The 24413-nt window shown below is 47.5% G+C and overlaps 2 protein-coding genes across 5 annotated transcripts in view; one reads left to right on the top strand and one right to left on the bottom strand.

Annotated features, from left to right (window-relative positions):
• ELMOD3 (ELMO domain containing 3) overlaps positions 1 to 24413 on the bottom strand; it is a 65906-nt gene that overhangs the window by 41269 nt on the left and 224 nt on the right. For all 4 annotated transcript variants that reach the window (XM_007970033.3, XM_038007177.2, XM_038007178.2 and 1 more), the window contains exons 2-3: positions 23806 to 23836; positions 18943 to 19004 (exon numbers count right to left, since the gene is read on the bottom strand). The gene's annotated coding sequence lies outside the window, so the exon portion shown is untranslated. The remainder of the gene's footprint in view (positions 1 to 18942; positions 19005 to 23805; positions 23837 to 24413) is intronic.
• On the top strand, positions 20 to 13173 carry RETSAT (retinol saturase). The gene is made up of 11 exons (XM_073023124.1): positions 20 to 362; positions 3007 to 3189; positions 3850 to 4091; positions 4627 to 4828; positions 5287 to 5484; positions 9134 to 9253; positions 10507 to 10645; positions 10901 to 11010; positions 11084 to 11250; positions 11454 to 11613; positions 11871 to 13173. Exons 1-11 carry the CDS (start codon positions 191 to 193, stop codon positions 12008 to 12010), a joined length of 1833 nt encoding a protein of 610 aa, XP_072879225.1. The 5' UTR covers positions 20 to 190; the 3' UTR covers positions 12011 to 13173.

Raw genomic sequence — 24413 nt, 5'->3', positions numbered from 1 at the left:
ACGGAGAGCCGGGAGGGTCAATCGTCACCAGATTGCTGGCTTCTCGCTGGCTGGCTGGCTGGCTGGTTAATTAGTGCTCAAAGCTGCCTCCGCCTCCTGACTGAAGAGCGAATTAGCCCGGGCGGAGCCACAGTCCTAGAGGCTGAGCGCAGTCGGAGCTGTCCCATTTACCCGACCCGAGGCCGGCGAAATGTGGCTTCCGCTGGTGCTGCTTCTGAGCGTGCTGCTGCTGGCCGTCGTCTGCAAAGTTTACTCGGGACTGTTCTCTGGCAAATCCCCGAATCCTTTCTCCGAAGACGTCAAACGGCCACCAGCGCCCCTGGTAACTGACAAGGAGGCCAGGAAGAAGGTTCTCAAACAAGGTAGTAGGAGGGACCCTGGGATCCGGGGCTGCACTTCAGGCATTCTCACAGGTTTGGGTTCTCATTTTGCCAAGGCAGCCGCTACCAGACCCGGGCCTCAGTTTCCCCATATGTAAAGTACTGGGAGGGCTTCCTTGCACGGGGAGGAGCCCTGCTTTAGTGTCCGACACTTCTATAGCCTTCGCCCTAGCAGGCCCCGATAGCCTTCGCCCTAGCAGGCCCCATAGCCTTCGCCCTAGCAGGCCCCGATAGCCTTCGCCCTAGCAGGCCCCGATAGCCTTCGCCCTAGCAGGCCCCGATAGCCTTCGCCCTAGCAGGCCCCGATAGCCTTCGCCCTAGCAGGCCCCATAGCCTTCGCCCTAGCAGGCCCCGGGAATAGTAGTCCCAAGGGCGCGGTGACTGTCCTTGGTTTGCAAGGTCTTGGCACCCGCCCTGCCACTTGTAATCCCGGCAGCTCACGGACCTGGTAAGAGACATTCCTCCACTTGGTTCCAGGACTTTAACTTTTTCACCTACCCTCCCATGAGAGCTCAGGGGTGTGGGGGACAACACAGAAATGTGTCCCAACTTGCATAGGAAATTGCATTTTGCCCGTCTGGTGATTTAACAGGCTTTGCATGGTCTCAAGTCGTAAGGATTGAACCCTAGTTCTGAAACTTTGGCAGAGATTCAACAGGGTGCCTCAGGCTCAGAGCCTGCTCTCCACTCTCATCTTTAAAACATATTTTGTGGTTGCTTCTAGGGTTTAAAGAGTTCTGCTGCTTTAAAAAATAATGGATCATCTGTTTGCTCTACAGAGTCCCTCTCACTTGTGCATTTTAGAATTCTCCGTGTCATATCTTGCTGCACAATCGGAGACAGTACTGTTCTAAGTGGAAGGACTAATCATCTGGACTTCCGAGAACTGAGTTTTAGTTTGAACTGTCACTAATTTGCTGCATAACCATTAGCCCCTACCTGGGCTGGTCTAAAAATGAGATGACTAGTTTAACTGTTTTTCAAACCGCGTTGTGATCTATTAGTGGGCTCTGAAATCAATTTAGTGAGTTGCAACTGGCATTATTTATTGATTTATTGAAACAGAGTCTCGCTCTGTTGCCCATGCTAGGGTGCCGTGGTGCGATCTCTGCTCACTGCAACTTCCGCTTCCTGGGTTCAAGTGATTATCGTGCCTCAGCCTCCCGAGAGGTGTGCGTGCCCAGCTAATTTTTGTATTTTTAGTAGAGACAGGGTTTCAACATGTTGTCTAGGCTCTCGAACTCCTGGCCTCAAGCGATCTGCCCACCTTGGCCTCCCAGAATGTTGGGATATTACAGGCGTGAACCATCGTGCTGGGTCACAACTAACATTTTAGAATGCAGTAGAATAAAAAATATCAGAGTGCATGATACGTAGTTCCACTAAGTATTGCATTGTGAAACTTGTTTCATATATTTATCTTATATATTTACATATTAAATTTTTTTTTTACTATTGATCTCTCTAAAAACATTCAAAAAATAAGCAGTCTGCCAAGTTCTCTTGTATCTTGAAACATCCCAGATCTCAGTTCTTTGCCAGTGATTTAAAGAACAGATCTTGTGTTGGAAGTACCCGTATAGCACCACTTGCTATCCAGTTTTGTCTTCTGAGAAGGTGCTGCCTCCCTCAGCAATGCCCCCAGACCTTCCCTATGGGACGGGCTGGTGCTGTGATTTCTCAGAGCTGCAGCCTCTGAGCAGTTCTGTCCTGCCCAAGCCTTTCCATCAGGACCTGGAAGAGCCACCATAAGACCCAGCTACTCCACTGTTGCTTGCAGACCCTGCATCTTCCAAAGAAACCCGGCCTGTGGGCTGGGCATGGTGGCTCATGCCTGTAATCCCAGCACTTTGGGAGGCCGAGGTGGGTGGATCACTTGAGGCCAGGAGTTCAAGACCAGCCTGGGCAACATAGCAAGACTTTGTCTCTATAAAAAATAAAACAGGCCGGGCGCAGTGGCTCATGCCTGTAATCCCAGCACTTGGGGAGGCCGAGGCGGGTGGATCATGAGGTCAGGAGATCGAGACCATCCTGGCTAACACGGTGAAACCCCGTCTCTACTAAAAAGTATATATTAAAAAAAAAATTAGCCAGGCGTGGTGGCGGGCGCCTGTAGTCCCAGCTACTCGGGAGACTGAGGCAGGAGAATGGCGTGAACCCGGGTGGCAGAGCTTGCAGTAAGCGGAGATTGCGCCACTGCACTCCAGCCTGGGTGACAGAGCGAGACTCTTGTCTCAAAAATAAATAAAAATAAAAATAAAAATAAATTATCTAGGCATGGTGGCATGCACCCGTAGTCCTAGCTACTCGGGAGCCAGAGGCAGGAGGATTGCTTGAGGCCAGGAGTTCAAGGCTGCAGTGAGCTGTGATCACATCACTGCACTTCAGCCTGGGCCAGCGCGAGACCCTGTCTCAAAAAACAAAAACACAAAACCCCAAATCTGCCTGGCTGGTTCTGAGTATTCCCAGGTGAAATGTTTGAAACATGTTAGTCAAGAGTTCCATGCCAAACTGCTCGAGAGGTTTCTTGCACTGTACAAGCTAGAGAAGTCTTCTTTGGTTTCCCTATCTTTGCTATTTCCCTGCCCCTGCCTGAGAAACCCACCCTTTGGCCCTTCTGCTGTAGCTTTTTCAGCCAGCCGAGTGCCGGAGAAGCTGGATGTGGTGGTAATTGGCAGTGGCTTTGGGGGTCTGGCTGCAGCTGCAATTCTAGCGAAAGCTGGCAAGCGAGTCCTGGTGCTGGAACAACATACCAAGGCAGGGGGCTCCTGTCATACCTTTGGAGAGAATGGCCTTGAATTTGACACAGGTAAGGCTTGTGTGGAAAAGGGTTGGGAGCATGGCTATATGTTGAAGAGGCTTGGAGCAGCCCTTGTGGGGTGATACTGAGCATTTCTGTTGTTTTGGAAGTGCCGTCTTCTCTCTGGGCACTTTTTTTGTTTGTTTGTTTCAGACAGAGTCTCACTTCGTCACCCAGGCTGGAGCGCAGTGGTGTGATCCCAGCTTACTGTAACCTCCACCTCCTGAGTTCGAGTGGTTCTCATGCCTCAGTCTCCTGAGTGGCTGGGATTACACTCAGTAATCCCACCAAGTGGGCCACTACACCCTGCTAATTTTTTTGTATTTTAGTAGAGACGGGGTTTCTCCATGTTGGCCAGGCTGGTCTCGAACTCCTGACCTCAAGTGATCCACCTCCCTCAGCCTCCCAAAGTGCTGGGATTACAGGTGTGAGCCACCGTGCCCAGCCTCTGGGCACTTTTCTTATGTGACAGCATAGCTATTGGGAGTTGAGCCGGGCAGGGATCTGGTAGTTTCTGCTGTGACACCTCCCTACAGACAGGGTGGGCAGCTCACTCTGGGCATGAACTTGGCCAGGCCAGATAACCTCTTCCACCTCACTTCCTCAGCCACCTTTCCAGGGCTCAATTCTCGTATGCCTTTACTACCTTGTTTTTCCATCTCCCAACAGGAATCCATTACATTGGGCGTATGGAGGAGGGCAGCATTGGCCGTTTTATCTTGGACCAGATCACTGAAGGGCAGCTGGACTGGGTTCCCATGTCTTCTCCTTTTGACATCATGGTACTGGAAGGGCCTAATGGCCGAAAGGAGTACCCCATGTACAGTGGAGAGAAAGCCTACATTCAGGGCCTCAAAGAGAAGTTTCCACAGGAGGAAGCTATCATTGACAAGTATATAAAGCTGGTTAAGGTAACATGGACATGCTGAGGACCCAGAGTTTATTCCCGACAAGACTGACTTTCTTCATTATTAGTGGAGGCACTGGGGGTGGAGAGTGCAGTGGGGAGAGGCAGGAAGGGAGGAAGAGTCATATCTGTTCTTAGCTCAGCCTCCACCCGAGTTCATCCAGTTCTCTGTCTCTCTCTCTGGAGCCTTGACTGCACGGCTGCTGCTGTCCCCCTGGCCTCCAGGGATGCCCTGCTCTCCTCCCTGACTAGGCTGGCTTCCGTGACATCAGATCACTACTCCTTTTTACTCATCCGAGACCAGACTGGGATTTTTGAAAAGGAATTTGAGCAGGAAAATAAAAAGTAAAAGAAGGACTCATCCAAGTGTAGGACAGGAAAAATTCACAGAGTATAGATTTTTTTTAAAAGTCAAATTCAGCAAAGTTCAGTCAAGGGTAAGTGTTGCTGGATCCTCCGGCTGGTCCAGGCTATGGGGATAGCAGTTCTGTCACAGCGGTTCCAGAGGTGAGGCCTGCTCTCCTCATTCACTCCCCCAGGTGGTATCCAATGGAGTCACTCATGCCATCCTGTTGAAGTTCCTCCCATTGCCCGTGATTCAGCTCCTCGACAGGTGTGGGCTGCTGACTCGTTTCTCTCCATTCCTTCATGCATCCACCCAGAGCCTGGCTGAGGTCCTGCAGCAGCTGGGGGCCTCCTCTGAGCTCCAGGCAGTGCTCAGCTACATCTTCCCCACTTACGGTAGGTACTGGCCATGGGCTCTGGGCAGCTTCTGGAGGAGGAAGGGCTACCCTCTCGTCTCTCAGTCTTTCTTCTTGACCCTGCCTGACTGACTGATATGGAGCAGTGTAAACCCCAGGCCCTGTGGAGCTTGTAGATGAGAAGTCTGGCCACCTGCTGGACTCCTTGGTCAAAATTCTCTTCATCCATGCCCTGGATGATTTTTCAGTTCAACCAACACTGTCTTCCCTGGTCTTGGCAGCATGGCAGTTTGCAGGGAGGATATTCCTACTGGTGCCAAGATTTCTAAGGTACCCCATGACTGGATGGAAAGTCTCTTCTGACTGCCTTGAACCCTGAGGAACGTGTGGATCCTTGGATAGACTGGGCTATGTGTTATCTCACAGAATTCCACATTCGTTTCTGAATGGTGCTGGTGCCTGCTTTTGCCTGCTCACCACCCTTCCTTCCTTCTGCAGGTGTCACCCCCCGTCACAGTGCCTTTTCCATGCACGCTCTGCTGGTTAACCACTACCTGAAAGGAGCCTTTTATCCCCGAGGGGGTTCCAGTGAAATTGCCTTCCATACCATCCCTGTGATTCAGCGGGCTGGGGGCGCTGTCCTTACAAGGGCCACTGTGCAAAGTGTGTTGCTGGACTCAGCTGGGAAAGCCTGTGGTGAGAGCCCTGCCCTGCCCTTCTGGGTCCCTGGGTTGGTGTGGACGAGACCTGAGGTGTCCCTAAGACCAGACGGAGTAGGAGAACTGACCTTCTTATGGGGGCTAAAGGTGAGAATCTGCCCCAGAGCAGGGTCCAGGAATAGTGATTAGTCCAGAAATAAAAAGGAAGCAGGAAAGATAAAGGATCAGCTGGGCATGGTGGTCTACGCCTGTAATCCCAACACTTTGGGAAGCTGAGATGGGAGGATCGCTTGAGCTCAGGAATTTGAGACCAGCCTGGGAAACATGGTTAAACCCTGTCTCTTTAAAAAAAAAAAAAAAAAAAGTTAAAAAAAAAAAAAAGTAAAAAAAAAAAAAAAAAGAAACATATGGCCGGGCATGGTGGCTCATGCCTGTAATCCCAGCACTTTGGGAAGCTGAGGCGGATCACAAGGTCAGGAGTTTGAGACTAGCCTGGCCAATATGGTGAAACCCCATCTCTACTAAAAATACAAAAATTAGCTGGGTGTGGTGGCATGCACCTGTAGTCCCAGCTACTTGGGAGGCTGAGGCAGAAGAATTGCTTAAACCCGGGAGGTAGAGATTGCAGTGAGCCGAGATTGTACCACTGCACCCCATCCTGGGCAACAGAGTGAGACACTGTCTAAAAAAAAAATTAAAAAAAAAGAAAAATAAAGGATTGCATGGTCCCCAAAGAACAGTATTTTGTTATTTATTTAATAGATAAAATTATTATTATTTTTTTATTTTTTATTTTTTTTGAGACAGAGTCTGGCTCTGTCGCCCAGGCTGGGGTGCAGTGGCCGGATCTCAGCTCACTGCAAGCTCCGCCTCCCGGGTTTACGCCCTTCTCCTGCCTCAGCCTCCCGAGTAGCTGGGACTACAGGCGCCCGCCACCTCACCCGGCTAGTTTTTTGTATTTTTTAGTAGAGACGGGGTTTCACCATGTTAGCCAGGATGGTCTCGATCTCCTGACCTCGTGATCCGCCTGTCTCGGCCTCCCAAAGTGCTGGGATTACAGGCTTGAGCCACCGCGCCCGGCCGATAAAATTATTTACCCAGTAATCTATGACTGTCTTTTTTTTTTTTTTTGAGATGGAGTCTTGCTCTGTCGCCCAGGCTGGAGTGCAGTGGCCTGATCTCAGCTCGCTGTAAGCTCCACCTCCCAGGTTCACGCCATTCTCCTGCCTCAGCCTCCCGAGTAGCTGGGACTACAGGTGCCTGCCACCACGCCCGGTTAATTTTTTGTATTTTTAGTAGAGACGGGGTTTCACCATGTGTTAGCCAAGAGAGTCTCCATCTGCTGAACTTGTGATGCGCCCGCCTCGGCCTCCCAAAGTGCTGGGATTACAGGCGTGAGCCACCGTGACCAGCCAATTGTCTTCTTGAGTGTAGAGACTGTCTTTTATCTTTGTATCTATAAATCTTAGCACATATTAGAGGCTCAATAAATGTTGCTCAGTGACCGATGGAATGAATGAATAACCTTAGATTCCACAGGGTAGTATGGAGGCCAGCAAGGTTCCCTGCCTCTGTCTGTAAAGTGAGGCCTAGAACCTTATTACACTGGCTCAGATTGATGCTGTAACCTGGATAGGGACTCCGAATCCCAGTATAAATTACTCTTGGAATAGAGGGTCTGTGCAAGAAGGAGTCTGTTAAACAGAACAGGCCATCCATGACTAATGGGTGCTTAAAGAAGCCAGGGAAACAGACAAAAAGAGGCCTGGGAAAAACTGGGCTGGTATAGACATGCATTTATCAGAGGAACCTTTGAAGGAGGTGATAAGTGGGGGACCCAGTGCAAAATAAAAAATCAAGGAGAAAAGGCCATCAGTGATCTGAGAGAATCCATTAGTAGAAGAGACTGATAAGTTACTGGGTGGTAAGAGAGAGGTGGATGTCAGTTGGGCAAGGTTTTCTCTGATGTCCGTGAACAAGTTCTCCTAGCTGAAAGGGGTCCAGGAAGCAAGGTAGATTTATCAATTGAGGTAAATACAATCCAGATATATTTGTTTTTCAAGTGCTAGGTAATAAAAGATAGAGATAAAAGAGGTCGGGCGCCGGTGGCTCATGCCTGTAATCCCAGCACTTTGGGTGGCCAAGGCAGGCAGATCGCCTGAGGTCGGGAGTTTGGGACCAGCCTGGCCAACATGGTGAAACCCTGTCTTTACCAAAAATACAAACATTAGCCAGGGCCGGGCGCTGTGGCTCACGCCTGTAATCCCAGCACTTTGGGAGGCCGAGGTGCGTGGATCACAAGGTCAGGAGTTCAAGACCAGCCGGGCCAATATGGTGAAACCCTGTGTTTATTGAAAATACCAAAATTAGCCAGGCACAGTGCTGGGAGCCTGTAATCCCAGCTACTTGGAAGGCTGAGGCAGGAGAATTGCGTGAACCCAGGAGGAAGAGGTTGCAGTGAGCTGAGATCGCGCCGCTGCACTCCAGTCTGGGCAATAGAGTGAGGCTTCGTCTTAAACAAAAACAAAAACAAAAACCATTCATTTACATGCCATCTGGAGGACTGTGCTAAGGATGGGGGTAACAGACAGCATAGTGGAACAAGGGAAGCCTCCTGGAGGCACAGTGTGGAGTTGAGTAATAAAGGGTGAGATGAACCTAGCAAACAGATGAGGTTGGAGAATATTCCGGGAAGGGGAAGCAGCATGCACAAAAACATGGAGACATGAAAGAGCTGAGTGTTTTCAGGCATCCAGAAGTATTAGGTTGAACAATGACAAACTGCCATTTTTGTAGGTGAAAAATGGTTGACTCTCAGCTGTTTGATATTGGTTCTGCCTAATAGTTTAGTGGGAGTTTAGTGAGAGTGAGCAGAGATGGATGGAGCTGGACACACAGAAGGGACCACATTGCACAGGCTGCTGTAAGATTTCAGAGGTTCTCTTATCCAGGATAAGGCATCATTGCAGGGTTTGATTTTTATTTTATTCATTCATTCATTTTTTTAGAGACACAGTCTCACTCTGTTGCCCAGGCTAGAGTGTGGTAGTGTCATCAGAGCTCACTGTAGCGTTTAATTCCTGGGCTGAACCCATTCGTCTGGCTGAGGAGATAGGACTACAGGTGTGCACAACCCCATACAGCTTAATTTAATTTTTTTTTAATTTTTTTTTTTTTTTTTTTTTTTTTGTAGAGACAGGGTCTCACTATGTTGCCCAGGCTGGTCTTGAATTCCTATATACAAGCAATCAGTCCTCTTACCTTGGACTCCCAAAGTGCTGAGAGTACAGGCATGAGCCAATGTGCTCAGCCCCGATTGGAGAGTATTAAAGAGTATTTGGAAGCAACTCTGGCAGCAGAGAAAAGGGCCTGGATTTCCACTGGAAGTGCTTTAGCCCTTGAGCTTTGTCTGGGATTTGGCTCAAACACAGAGTACACACAAACACACACACGCAGGTGGGTACAGAGCTAGGAAAAGTAAGCCCAAGCAGTTGTAGGATAGGCTGAAAGCACTTGAAAATATTCACTCACTTTGCATTTTCCCAGGGGCCTGCCCTGCCTGAGTCTAGGTAGCTGGACTCCAAGGTCTGAGAAATGGGCACAGGCAGAGAGAGATCCATGGGGGCCGTGGGCCTTCCTCTTTCCCCGGGGCTCACAGACCCTCAGCCAAGCACTTGTGCCTGCAGGTGTCAGTGTGAAGAAGGGGCATGAGCTGGTGAACATCTATTGCCCCGTCGTGGTCTCCAATGCAGGGCTGTTCAACACCTATGAGCACCTACTGCCGGGGAATGCCCGCTGTCTGCCAGGTAAAAGGCAGGTCTGCACTGCCCCTCTTGCAGGTTCCCCAACGTGTCCCCTTCTGGAGCCAGCTTGCTCCATTTGGGTCATGCTTCCCCTCTTCTTGGCCGGCCCTCTGACTGTACTTAAGCAACAAGGTGAGAAGGCTGCCTCTAATGTCATCCTAACCCTACCATTGAATGTTGGGGAAACTGAGGCCCATACAGATTAATTACAGTCCTGAGGCCACTCAGCTGAAAGGGGCAGGGCTGAGTGGAGTAGCTGGTCTGATTTGAAAGCTCCAGCTCCTCTCACCCTTCTGGGTTGAGGGGGCTTCCAGAGAAGTAGCCTCAGGAGGAGAAGCAGGAGAGCAGGCAGCCCACAGGGAGCAGAGCCGCCGAGCCACCGCGGCTGAGGTCCCGCCACTTCATGTAACTGGATGCATCTGGTGTGATCTGAGGAAGGGAGGCCGCTGGGAAGGGCGAACCAGGAACCCAGCAGGAGTGAGAGAGAGGGGCCCAGATGAAGGGCTCAGGCTGGGGCGGGAGCTGGAGAGCACAGAGCAGCTCCGGATGTGGTGTGGTGGAAACCTTGGCTGGTGCAGGAGCCAGAGAGCAGGGGAAGGAGCCCTGACCCCAGAGGGTGGGCCCGGGAGCTGCTCCCTAAGGAACCAGGGAAGGGGACAGCAGAGCGGGCTGGGGGTTAAAGCGAGGTCCTGGCTTTCCTCACGGGGACTGGTGGTATGTGAGTTGTGATTGTCTCCAGGGCATAGGGTGGTTTCACCAGTGCCAGCCTCTCCTTTCTTTGCCCCTCGTAGCTGAGCCTGCAGCCTGCACGGCCTCCCCTCTCTCTGACTCTCAGGAGCTGAAGGGGTGAGGCAGAGATGGCCAAGGGGCACAGCAGGGGGGTCAGGCATGGTGCACAGGCAGACTCTGCCTTTGCTACTTCCTACCTTTCTCTTTGTGACCATGACCTCCCTTCTTCCCTGTCCCAGGACCTCTGGGCACTGATACTGTCCTGGCCAGGCAGCCCTGCTAGAGTCACCTGTCCCTCCTACCCCCCTCCCACCATCTGGTTAAAATTTTCCCTTGTCTGTGAATTTTCCTCCTGAACATGATCTGAAGGCCTCAAAAATATTTAGTTAAATGAAGGAAGCAGAGTGGCCAGGGACCTGGCATGCCTCAGGCAGGTGCCAGAGCTGGCATCCCAAGGCTCTCCTAGGAGCAGGGAGTGGCTGTCTCTGGTCATAGTTCACACAGGCACCACCCACTCCCCTTGGCAGGTGTGAAGCAGCAGCTGGGGATGGTGCGGCCTGGCTTAGGCATGATGTCTGTTTTCATCTGCCTGCAAGGCACCAAGGAGGACCTGCATCTGCCATCCACCAACTACTATGTTTACTATGACACGGACATGGACCAGGCGTAAGACGCATGTGTCTGTGTGTGTGTGTGTGTGTGTGTGTTGCACGTGCCTCCCTGCTTGACTCAGAATGAGCAGAGGATATGGAATGGGAGGAAATGGGCAATATCTAATTTGCTCCTGGAAGTTTGTCACCTCAAGGCTGTGGCTCAGCTTCACCCCTGTGGGGAGTCCCTAGGGCTGAGCAGTCCTTGCAGTGGTTCTGGGGTTTTGAGGACAAAAGCCTGAAGATTGCACCACACTCCTGTCACACGCAGGATGGAGCGCTACGTCTCCATGCCCAGGGAAAAGGCTGCGGAACACATCCCTCTTCTGTTCATCGCTTTCCCATCAGCCAAGGATCCGACCTGGGAGGACCGATTCCCAGGTGGGGCTGCGGGTCCTGGGTGAGAGGCTGGAGGGAGGGGCCGGGCAGTAGTAATATCAGCTCTGACCCCCAGGCCGGTCCAGCATGACCATGCTCATACCCAGCGCCTATGAGTGGTTTGAGGAGTGGCAGGCGGAGCTGAAGGGAAAGCGGGGCAGTGACTATGAGACCTTCAAAGACTCCTTTGTGGAAGCCTCTATGTCAGTGGTCATGAAACTGTTCCCACAGCTGGAGGGGAAGGTAGGGGGTAAAATACTTGGGGTGGTGACGGACCTCATGGTGTCATTTCTGCCCTTTCCTTACAAAGACAGGGGAATCGGGCCCCATGACATGAGCCCCAGGGAAGGACAGGGCACCCATACCCGCAGTCAGCAAATGGGAGACAGTAGAAGAGGGAGGGGAGCCAGGATCTCACGTGCCCGCCCCACCCTTTGTGCCCTCAGGTGGAGAGTGTGACTGCAGGATCCCCACTCACCCACCAGTTCTATCTGGCTGCTCCCCGAGGCGCCTGCTACGGGGCTGACCATGACCTGGACCGCCTGCACCCTCGTGTGATGGCCTCCTTGAGGGCCCAGAGCCCCATCCCCAACCTCTACCTGACAGGTATACTCACTGCCCCATGTTGTCAGGACCTGAGACCCTGGGCCCCTGTTGCCCAACGTCCTCTCTTCCTGTCCTCAGGCCCTGCTGTCCCCTGCAGCTTTCCATCCCCTGAGCAGGGCTGCCTGGGCAGGCTGTGGCCCCGGTCCTGACTGGAGCCAGCTCTGGGTGGCCCTCATGTGGAGGGAAGAGCACCAGGGCCCCACCCTCCCCTGGGCCTGCCTGGGTCACGCTCAGGGGCCTCTGCTCTTGCCTCCTAGGCCAGGATATCTTCACCTGTGGGCTGGTCGGGGCCCTGCAAGGTGCCTTGCTGTGCAGTAGTGCCATCCTGAAGCGGAACTTGTACTCAGACCTTAAGGATCTTGGCTCTAGGATCCAGGCACAGAAGAAGAAGAATTAGTTCCATCAGGGAGGAGTCAGAGGAATCCGCCCAATGGCTGGGGCATCTCCCTTGACTTAACCCATAATGTCTTTCTGCATTAGTTCCTTGCACATATAAGGCAATTTGGTTCTGATTTGGTTCTGATTCCTGAAGACAGGCCTAGTTTAAATCACAATTCCGAGTCTGGGGCAATGGAATCATTGCTTCCAGCTGGGGCAGATGAGATCATTATGCCTTTTATAACATCCTGTCCCTACTAACAGGGTATTGACTTGGATAGCTTGATGTCTCATGACGAGCAGCGCTCTGCATCCCTCACCCATGCCTCCTCACTCAGTGATCAAACAGAAAATTCCATCGGTGGATAGAACCCCTGGCAGTGTTGTCAGCTAAAGCTGGTGGGTTCAGTTCTGTCTTGTGGCTTCTGCTCTCATTCACTTAGTGCTGTGCTGCACAGTTCTACACTGTCGAAGGAGAAGGGAGACTAATGAGGCTTAACTCAAAACCTGGGCATGGTTTTGGTTGCCATTCCATAGGTTTGGAGAGCTCTAGATCTCTTTTGTGCTGGGTTCAGTGGCTCTTCAGGGCACGGGAAATGCCTGTGTCTGGCCCGGTGTGGTCTGGAGCTTTGGGGTAACAGTGGGATCCATCAGTTACTAGGGGGCACGTCAGATGATAATATCCAATTCATATGGAAGTCCTGGGTCTGTCGTCCTTATGATCGGGGTGGCATCTGGTTCTCGATGTGCCAGCATCAAGGCACCTTCAGGGAGCTAGTACCTGAGCCTCAATCAAGCTTCATCCTCCAAATACGCAGGGAAGGGTGATGCAGCGAAGGGTAACGTCAGGAATCAGGTCATGGACTGGTAAGATGAATACTTTGCTGGGCTGAAGCAGGCTGCAGGGCTGTCCAGGCAAGGGCACACCTGGGGACAGCTCTGGGAGGTGTGGGGTAAGGAAGGGAAGTCACCTCAGAAAAGGGAAAGCGACAGAATGTGTGCGAAGCCCAGAAATGGCATTTGCCGTTAATTAGCACATGTGAGAGTTAGATGGGTATGTGAATGCAAGCTCAAGGTTTGGCAAAATGACTTTTCAGTTATGTCTTTGGTATCAGATATACTAAAGGTTGCTTTGTAGTTCACGTTAATGTAACAATAAATTTATTGATTCCATTGCTTTAACATTTGAAGTTTATGTTTTTTGTTCAACGAAACAAAACTGTGATGGCATTTGCAGAAGCTCAGTAAAACACTATACACTGAAAAACAGCAAAATAAGCTTTAAAAAAATAAAATTAAGTAATTATAAAGTTACAAAAAGTGGCCATCTACTGATTGGGCAAACAAAGAACAATTTCAACATTCAGTCATTTATTGCACATGGGGTCTGATGAATTAAAGGAATACCAATCAGAGTGTCGGGGGCTGGCGTATTGGCAGTTTGAAGTACCATACAGCTCAGGGCTGAGTGCTTTGGCTCACGCCTGTAATCCCAGAACTTTGGGAGGCAAAGGCAGGTAGATTACTTGCGCTCGGGAGCTCAAGACCAGCCTGAGCAACATGGCAAAACCCTGTCTGTATAAATAAAGTCGCCACCTCACCCACACCCGCCCAGAAAAATTAGCTGGGCATGGTGGTGTGCCCCTGTAGTCCCAGCTATTCAGGAGGCTGAGGTGGGAGGATCACTTCAGCCCGGGAGGTGGAGGATGCAGTGAGCCAAGATTGTGACACTGCACTCCAGCCTGAGCAAGAGAGTGGGACCCCGTCTCAAAACAGAACAAACAAACAAAAAAACCAAACATAGACCCAAACCCTTTACAGAGGCATTTCTAAATTGGGAGATTTGGCCAAGTACAATGGCTCATGTCTGTAATCCCAGTAGTTTGGGAGGCTGAGGTGGGAGGATTGTTTGAACCCAGGAGTGTGAGGCTGCAGTGAGCTATGATCACACCACTACACTCCAACCAGAGTGACAGGGCAAACCCTCTCTCTGAAAAAACAAAACAAACAAATTGGGAGATTTGGCAAAATTCACATCAGACCTGTAGAACTACCTGAGTTGAGAGTCACCCTTTGCTCTGGATGTACTGTTTAATTAAAGCTGAAAATCTCTCCCCAGGATTCCTACTGGAGCAAGTCATGCCAAGCCCAACCTTCCTAGCAAGAGTTTTCACAGCCTTCTAGCTCTCAGCACACTTGCAGCATTCTGCATCAGGTTACCCTGTACAAACAAGCACAGAAGAAGACACCAGCATCACCAGCAGGGGAATTTTAGAGGTTTAGAATTCTATCAGCACATGTGTCACTAAAAGCCACTATGGGGGAACTATGTCAGAATATATGTAATTAGCTGTCAGGTCTTTCCCAGTTGCCTCAGCCTTTCTACATAAACTGGTCTTCGACTACCCTTGAGTCTAGAAGTGGACTCTTTCAGCAATTCTACTCAGGAATCTGTAGCAGGAAAACAGGTTTCTCTATTAACATCCATGACTGAAGCACAGATTCGTCTAATAGAAATCACCCTTCACCGGGCACAGTGGCTCACGCCTGTAATCGCAGCACTCTGGGAGGCCGAGGCAGGCAGATCACCTGAAGTCAGGAGTTCGAGACCAGCCTGACTAACATGGAGAAACCCCGTCTCTACTAAAAATACAAAATTATCCGAGCGTGGTGGTGCATGCCTGTAGTCCCAGCTACTCAGGAGGCTGAGGCTGGAGAATCACTTGAACCCAGGAGATTGTGGTGAGCCGAGATCGTGCCATTGCACTCCAGCCTGGGCAAGAGCAAAATTCCATCTCAAAAAAAAAGAAAAAAAAAAAAATCACTCTTCAACCAAAAGCTGGGCAGAGAAAGGGAAGCCTTTAGCTGACTATAGGAGGTGCCTCTTGTGGCTCCATGTGCTTCTTACACACCACCCGTAGCTTGAGTGATGCCTCTGCCAGCGCACCCTCATCCACACAATCTCTAGGAAACATGCTTCAGATATTCTGTCTTTGAAAAGACAACCGTGCAGAAAATAAGCTTTCCTTTAGTGTGCAGTATTTTATTCAGTGCAATTCTAAAGGCAAACTTGAATTCAGTTGTACTCTTTCTGCACAAGAAATGAAACTTCTCAGAGGCTCAAAAGCTGAGCTCTGTAGACTCCGTGACAAAATCTGCACATCCACTGCCAACCCTCTTGGTTTCTGAAACCAACCTTTTTTCCTGCTGTCCTCTTTAAGAGCAAAACCCAACATGTATAAGGTCAGAGCAAGTGGTAGCCAGGAAAAGCTTGGGGACCCCTTTCATACCCAGAGGGCATGAAGAAAGAAAACATGTCCTCTGCCAAAGGCAAAATGGAGTTTGTGAACCAGGAGTGGTGGGTCACACCTGTAACTTCAGCATTCTGGGAGGCCGAGGCAGCCGATCACCTAAGGTCAGGAGTTCAAGGTCAGCCCGGCCAACATGGCAAAACCCTGTCTCCACTAAAAATATAAAACGTAGTCGGGTGTGGTGGTGAGCACTTGTAATCACAGCTACATAGGAGGCTGAAGCAGGAGAATCGCTTGAACCCAGGGGGCAGAGGCTGCAGTGAGCAAAGATCCCACCATTGCACTCCAGCCTGGGCAACAGAGCGAGACTCTGATTCAAAAAAAAAAAAGTCACACAAAATTATTATTATTATTATTTTGAGACAGGGTCTCACTCTTCTCTCAGGCTGGAGTGCAGTGGTGCGATCACAGGTCACTGCAGCCTTGACCTCCTGGGCTCAAACAATCCTTCCACCTCAGCCTCCCAAATACCTGAGACAGCAGGCCAAGAGCCACATGTCTAATGTGTGTGTGTGTGTGTGTGTGTGTGTGTGTGTGTGTGTGTGTGTGTCTGTGTGTGTAGAGATGGGGTCTTGCTATGTTTCCCATGCTGATCTCAAACTCCTGGGCTCAAGCAATCCTCCTACCTGCAGCCCTCCCTAAGTGCTGGGATTATGTGAGCCATCATGCCTGGCCCCACAGAATGATTTTTAAAGTCAGTTAGAAATCAGACATACACTAGAAAGAAATACACTTGATGGAGAGATGGGAATCCTGACTCTGCTTCACACTGTTCTGTATTATTTTGAATTATTTACATGTAGTTTTCTTTCCCCCAATTGAAAGAAAAGTTATAATGAAGAGGGGAAACTCCTTAAGGCCAATTATCTGAGAAGCTAGTAGTCCAGGGCTAAATTGTGAAGCTGACCTCTTGAGGTAGTTAACAAAGATGCTTCTCTTCATGTCTTTTTGCCAGTAGCACACTGCCCTAATTACTCCAGCTTTTTGGTGAGTTTTGAAACCGGGAAGTATGAGTCCTTCAGTTTTATTCTTTTTCAAGTCTGTTTTTGCTTTTCTATGCCTCTTGCATTTCCATATGTATTGTGGAATATGCTTGTCGATTCTGCACCAAGCCAGCAGGAATCTTAATAGAGACTGTGTTTAATAGAAACTGTGTGTAGACCAATTTGGGGAGCATAGCCATGTTAACAAAATTCTGTCTTCCAATCCATGAATATAGGATATCTTTCCATTTCTTTAGGTCTTCTTTAATTTCTTTCAACGTTTTGTAGTTTTCACAACACAAATTTTGCAATTCTTTCGTTAAATTTATTTCTATGGATTTTTAAAATACTATTCAGAAATGCAATTATTTCTTATTTCATTTTCAGATTGTCCACTGCAAAGGTATAGAAACACAGTTGATTTCTGTATGTTGATCTCAAAGGATGTGGAGAAAAGAAATGATGGAAAACAATGAGATAGTGTCCCAGAAGACAACTGACCTGACTAGGTATAGCACTAAAGGCCACAAAGAGGCCTGCAAGGTAAAAATTTTACATAAGGATTTTTTTTTTTTTTTTTTTTTTGAGACGAAGTCTCACTCTGTTGCCCAAGTTGGAGTGCATGGCAAGATCGCAGCTCACTGCAACCTCCACCTCCTAGGTTCAAGTGATTCTCCTGCCTCAGTCTCCCAAGTAGCTGGGACTACAGGCACACACCACCATGCCTGGCTAATTTTTGTATTTTTAGTAGAGATGGGGTTTCACTATTTTGGTCAGGTTGGTCTTGAACTCCTGACCTCGTGATCCTCCCGTCTTGGCCTCCCAAAGTGCTGGGATTACAGGCATGAGCCACCATGCCCGGCCTGTTTTAATTTTTTTTAGACAGAATCTCGCTCTGTTGCCCAGGCTGGAGTGCAGTGGCACGATCTCAGCTCACTGCAGCCTTTGCCTCCTGGATTAAAGTGATTCTTGTGTCTCAGCCTCCCGAGTAGCTAGGATTACAGGCACCCGCCACCATGCCTGGCTAATTTTTGTATTTTTAGCAGAGATGGGGTTATGCCATGTTGGCCAGGCTGGTCTTGAACTCCTGACCTCAAGTGATCCACCTGCCTTGGCCTCCCAAAGTGCTGGGATTACAGGTGTGAGCCACTGTGCCCGGCCAACATATGGCTTTATAACTTGCTTTATTTTTGGTTAACAATTAAATGCACATATATTACTATAGGAAAGGAGGACCAACAAAATATTAATGATAATAGCTCTCGATTAAGAATATTTTTCTGGCCAGGTATGGTGGCTCATATGTGTAATTGCAACACTTTGGGAGGCTGAGGTGGGAGGATTGCTTGAGCCCAGGAGTTCAAAACCAGCCTAGGCAACATAGTTCAAGACCAGCCTGGGCAGCAGCTTGTCTCTACAAAAAGTTTAAAAATTAGCTAGGTGTGGTGGCGTGCACCTGTAGTCCCAGCTACTTGGGAGGCTGAGGTGGGAGGATTACTTGAGCCTGGGAGGTCAAGGCTGCAGTGAGCTATGGTCGGTCTCAAAAAAAAAAGGGGAAAAAAAAAGAAACATCTTTCTTACTTTGGTTTATCTTTGTTTTATAATTTTTCTATAATGAACATACTACAATAATAATTTTAGAGCATTATATGCTACATATAGTGTTAAACACTATATTTTACATGAATCATCTAATTCTTAACATTTTAATTTCCATTTCCTAATGAAGAAATAGGCTGGGTGTGGTGGCATGCATCTATAATCTCAGTACTTAGGGAGGCCAAGGTGGGCGGATCACTTGAGGTCAGGAGTTTAAGACCAGCCTGGCCAACATGGTGAAACCCTGTCTCTACTAAAAATATAAAAATTAGCTGGGTATGGTGGCACACACCGGTAGTCCCAGCTACTCAGGAGGCTGAGGCACGAGAACTGCTCAAATCCAGGACATAGAGGTTGCAGTGTGCCAAGATCACACCATTGCACTCCAGCCTGGGCGTCAGAGCGAGACCCTGTCTCAACACAATAATAATAACAATAAAGAAACAAATATTTAAAGTAATTAAATTGTCCAAGGTCATGTAAATTATTTGTGCAATAAGTATTAAAGAATAACACTTAAGGACTATGTTTTTCCTATCTATTTGGCAGATTAATAATACTCACTGCTATCAAAGCTTTGGCAAAATAATAGAATTGCTTAATCTTTATTTCTTTCTTTCTTTTCTTCAGAGATTGGTTCTCACTCAGTCACCCAGGCTGGGATGCAGAGATCATAGCTCACTGTAATCTCCAACTCCTGGTCTCAAGCCACACTAATTTTTAAATTTTTTTATAGAGACAGGGTCTCAATTTGTTGACCAGGCTGGTCTCAAACTCCTGGCTTCAAGGGATCCTCTTGGCCTCCCAAAGTGCTGGGATTACAGGCATGAGCCACTCTAACAGGCCTACTTAATCTTTCTGAGGGTTTATCTTATCTTAAAAGGCACCTAACCAGTACTTAACAATAGTTACTAACAATAGAAAACTAAAAATAATACAGATGTCCAATAGTAAGAGAACTGTCACAATTACGATAAACTAATAGATTACTTTTTATGAAACCATTAACAATCCTGTTTTGAACAATATTTAGTTAGAAAAATTGTTCCTATACTTACCTTTGAACTCCATGATCACATTTCCAACTAGATATTTTCACCCGGCTGTCTCATGGTCCAAACTACACAGAAGCAATTAACCATAAGCAAATTCATTTTATATGTCCCACCCCCATCAGACTTGCTTCTCCATTAGTGTTCCTTCCCTCAGGGAAAGGACACCTCCACACCTTCCTCACCATCACTCCTTTCCCCCACACCCAGCCCATCTTCAAGGCTTGTGAGTATTACCTTCAGATTTATCTTGAGTCCAATTACTTTCCTCCATTCTCACTGTCCCTACACTAGTCCTACTTGAACTACTGCATTAGTCTCTCAACTCTTAAATTCACTCCTCCCTCCCCACTCAAGTTCTTCACGATACAACCAGAGTAATATTTAAAAATTTGGCTGAGCCCGGTGGCTCACGCCTGTAATCCCAACACTCTGGGAGGCCAAGGTGGGTGGATCACTTGAGGTTAGGAGTTTAAGACCAGTTTGGCCAACACGGTGAAACCCTGCCTCTACTAAAATACAAAAATTAGCTGGGTGTGGTGGTGGGCGCCTGTAATACCAGCTACTTGGGAGGCTGAAACAGGAGAATTGCTTGAACCCGGGAGGCGGAGGTTGCAGTGAGCCGAGATTGTGCCATTGCACTCCTGCCTGGGCGACAGAGTGAGACTGTCTCAAAAACAAAAATAAAATAAAATAAAAAATAAATTGAAACAACAAAAACTCCCCACCCTTAGCTGGTGTGATGGTATTGGGTTATCACAACTTATTAACATTAGTATCACTACACTTGGTGTTAATATATAACACCCCATTGCTAAATTTGACTGTCTTTAAAAAATCCCAATTCTATTTTTCCCCTACTTAAAACTTTAGCAATATCATTATTGTTAAGATAAAATATAAAACACTAGACATGGCCCATGAGTTCTGCATGATTTGGACTCCTTTCCTCTATTGTCTAGTAATTTGGACACCAGGTCAGGCTTAATAATTTACTGTTCCCTCACCAGACACACATACCCTTGATAAGCCAGTATCTTTAAATGTTAGTCAGACATTTATTTAGGGGAGATAGAAATAATTTTCTTTTCCTTTTTTTGAGAGAGTCTTGCTCTGTTGCCTAAGCTGGAGTGCAGTGGTGCAGTCTCAGCTCACTGCAACCTCTGCCTCCCAAGTTCAAGTGATTCTCCTGCCTCAGCCTCCCAAGTAGCTGAGATTACAGGCATGCACCACCATGCCCAGCTAACTTTTTTTGTATTTTTAGTAGAGACAGGGTTTCACCATGTAGGTCATGCTGGTCTCGAACTCCAGATCTCAAATGATCCGCCTGCCTCGGCCTCCCAAAGTGCTGGAATTACAGGCTTGAGCCACCCCACCCAGCCAAAATTTAATCCTTTTTTTTTTTTTTTTTTTTTTTCATTTTTTAGGACAGTGTCTCATTTTGTTGCCAAGGCTGGAGTGCAGTGACCTGATCACAGCTCACCACAGCCTCCACCTACGACGCTCAAGCAATTCTACCATCTCAGTGCTCCTGGGGCTGTAGGTGCACACCATGCCCAGCTAATTTTTAAAATTATTTGTAGAGACGAGGTTTCACCACGTTGCCCAGGGTGGTCTTGAACTCCTGGGCTCAATCAGCCAGCCTCAGCCTCCCAACCAAAGTGCTGGGATTACAGGCAAGAGTCACTGCACCTGGCCAGAGTTTTCTTTTAGAAACAAATTGATTTACCAGTTCATTTCTTTCAGCCAAAGTGGAGTCAAGGTTCTGAAATAGTTTGGCAAAAGATTTCTCACTTCCTGTAACTCTTATTTTCTCTTCAGTAATGAGTGTATGTGTGACAGACATTTTCTTCGACACAGAAACATACTGAGAACATATTAATTGTTTTTTAAATTAAAAAATATCCAGCCTGGGTGACAGAATGAGACCCTGTCTCAAAAAATAATAATAAAATAAAAATAAAGCACTTGTTCCTGAAAATTATATGCCACTACATGTACTATTCCTTGAAATTCTGAAGAATTCTAATTGACTAGAACTGCACATCATGTAAGCCAAATATTGTACTCAGTAGACTACAGAGGAGTTATTTCCCCTGGCAGCTGTAGTTCTTTCTGGCAGGAGTGGGACTAGTTTACATTTCAATCAAAGTTCACTGGCATATGGCCGGGCGCAGTGGCTCATGCCTGTAATCTCAGCACTTTGGGAGGCCGAGGTGGGTGGATCACTTGAGGCCAGGTGTTTCAGACCAGCCTGGCCAACATGGTGAAATCCCGTTTCTACTAAAGATACAAAAATTAGCCGGGCGTGGTGGTGGGTGCCTGTAATCTCAGCTAGGCAGTAGGTTGAGGCGGGAGAATCGTTTGAACCCGGGAGGCGGAGGCTGCAGTGAGCTGAGATCACGTCACTGCACTCCAGCCTGGGCAACAGAGGGAGACTCCATCTCAAAACAAAACAAAACCCACAAAGTTAACTGGCATATTTCCTGTTGTACTTTTTGTGCTTAGTAGATTCATGTTCTAGACAATTCTCAGATCATTTGTTCTTTAATTTGGCTCTGTTCCAGCCTCTTTCCTGCCTTTCTCCTTCTTCTCTATTATCTGACAACTGTAGTCTTTAGACTTACACAAAATACCAGGTTCCCACCTGTCTGCAGACCATTGTATTAGGTTGGTGCAAAAGTAATTGCTGTTTTTGTCAAACGGCCAGAACGCAATTGATTTTGCACCAACCTAATACATGCTGTGCACTCAGCCAGGAAAGCTCATCCTCCTCTTCCTTTCCTCTTCACCTGGGACACAGCTACAACCTTCAGTTCTCAGCTTAAGGGTCCCTTCCTCAAATGATCTCATAGTTTCTGTACTTTTCTTTCTGGCAGTTCTTGGAATGTGCATGCACGCACACGTTTGTGTAGATATTTAATATTTATGTACCCCAAAAGATTGCATGCTCCATGAAGTTAATACCTACCTTAAAAACTTGATATAGGGCTGGGCGCGGTGGCTCACGCCTGTAATCCCAGCGTTTTGGGAGGCTGAAGAGGGTGGATCACCTAAGGTCAGGAGTTCAAGACCAGCCTGACCAACGTGGAGAAATCCTGTCTCTACTAAAAATACAAAATTAGCTGGGTGTGCTGGTGCATGCCTGTAGTCCCAGTTACTCGGGAGGCTGAGGCAGGAGAATCACTTGAACCTGGGAGGCAGAGGTTGTGCTGAGCCAAGAACGCGCCATTGCACTCCAGCCTGGGCAACAAGAGCAAAACTCTGTCTCAAAAAAAATTTTTTTTATATAGTTGTACATATTTATGGTGTACATGTGGTATTTTTATACAGGTATACAATATTTAATGACCAAATCAGAGTAACTGGGATATCTATCACCTCAAATATTTATCTATTCTTTGTATCGGGAACATTACAATTCTTCTCTTTTGAAATATACGATGTTATTGTTAACCATAATTTTTCTACTGTATTGACTACAGAACATACTTACTCTTTTTATGTATCTGTATTTTTGTACCCATTAACCAACTTCTCTTCATCTTCCCTCTCCTCATCCCCTCCCAGCCTCTGGTAGCCACCTCTACTTTCATGAGATCCACTAGTCTCAGCTACTTGGAAGGCTGAGGTGGGGGATCACTAGAGCCCAGGAGATGGAGATTGCAGTGAGCTGAAATCGTGCCACTGCACTCAAGCCTGGGTGACAGAGTAAGACTGTCTCAAAAAAAAAAAAAAAAAAAAAAAGAGAGAGATGGGGTCTTGCCATGTTGCCCAGTCTGGTCTGGAACTCCTGGGCTCACACGATCCTCCCGCCTCAGCCTCCCAAAGTGCTGGGATTACAAGAGTATATATCTCTTTGACATACTTATTTCCTTTCTTTTGGATACATACTCAGCAGTGGGAATACTGGATCATATGGCAGTTCTATTTTTAGTTTCTGAGAAACTCTGTGCTGTTTTCCTTTATTTTTTTATAGAGACAGAGTCTTGCTACATTGCCCAGGCTGATTTCGAACTCCTGGGCTCAAGTCATCTGCCTGCCTCAGCCTCCCAAGGTGCTGGGACTACAGGTGTGAGCCTGCATGCCCTGCCAATACTGTTTTCCATAATGGCTGTACTAATCTACATTCCCACCAACAGGATATGAGCATTCCCTTTTCTTCTCATCCTTGTCAACATTACGTATTTTTTTTTTTCTTTCGATAACAGCCATTCTAACTGGGCTAAGATGATCTCTCATTGTGGTCTGGATTTGCATTTCCCTGATGATTAGTGATAGTGAGCATCTTTTCACATACCATTTCTATGTTGGCCATTTGTATATCATCTTTTTGAGATATGTCTATTCAGCAGGTCTTTTGCCCTTTTTTTTTTTCTTTTTTTGAGATGGTTGCCTAGGCTGGAATGCAGTGATAAGATTTTGGCTCACTCACTGCAATCTCCGCCTCCCAGGCTCAAATAATCCTCCCATCCTCAGCCTTCTGAGTAGCTGGGATTACATGCACAGGCCACCATGCCCGGCTAATTTTTTGTACTTTTGGTAGACACAGGGTTTCATCATGTTGCCCTGGCTGGTGCCCATTTTTTAATTATATTTTTTTCCTTGAGTTTCTTATATATTCTAGTTATTAATCCCTTGTCGGATGGATAGCTTGCGAATAGTTCTCTCATTATGTAGGTTATTTCTTCACTGTTTCCTTTGCTGTGCAGAAGCTTTTTAACTTGATGTAATCTCATTTAAGACCTATCATTTCTTAAATCACTGTCTCCTAAGCACCAAGCCTGGCAATCGTTCATAAAGTGATTTCAAACATTTAATGTATAAACATAACAGTAACTGTAAACGGTGGGATACAAAACCATTTACCTGATTATCCCAATATGCGGAGAAAATAAATCTGCATAAAATAAAAGAGAAATACACTAATTAAGAAGGGAAAGTGTCCTTTTTTTTTTTTTTTTACAAAACTAAATGGAAACATAATAAACTAATGTAAGCGGTAACCTGTGGAGGAGTAGGAAGACTCTTCTAAGAAAGGTCTATTTACTTTAAAATCTGGTTCTCATTTCTGAAACATTATACTGTATTATCTATTCAAAAACATTAAATGTTTAGAGGGCAGACAATACACTAAAACATTAATAGTGATTATCCCGGAAGGGTGGCAGTCAGGTTTTGTTTTCTGCTTCTGTACTTTTACGACCAGAAAAAGGCTGCACTTTTTGGAAAAGATGTTTGACGACCTCGGAGAACACCGTCTCTGTGGGGTAGGGAAGGAGGAGGGCCGGGATGCGAAGGCAACGCTTTGTAGGTGATCGGATGGATTTGTTCCCACATGGGAGAGACCAGAGCACAGCATGTTTGTATACTACCAAGAGGGAAACACGAAAAAAGCAGAGCATAGAAACGCAAGCACAGGATGGTGGTGGCCAAGAGGCGTCTGCCGCTAGTGACCTCACTTCCGCTGCCAGTGC

The sequence above is a fragment of the Chlorocebus sabaeus genome, chromosome 14, assembly GCF_047675955.1.
Source record: "Chlorocebus sabaeus isolate Y175 chromosome 14, mChlSab1.0.hap1, whole genome shotgun sequence".
NCBI classification, from domain to species: Eukaryota; Metazoa; Chordata; class Mammalia; order Primates; family Cercopithecidae; genus Chlorocebus; species Chlorocebus sabaeus.
This window is presented reverse-complemented; position numbering and strand designations above follow the sequence as displayed.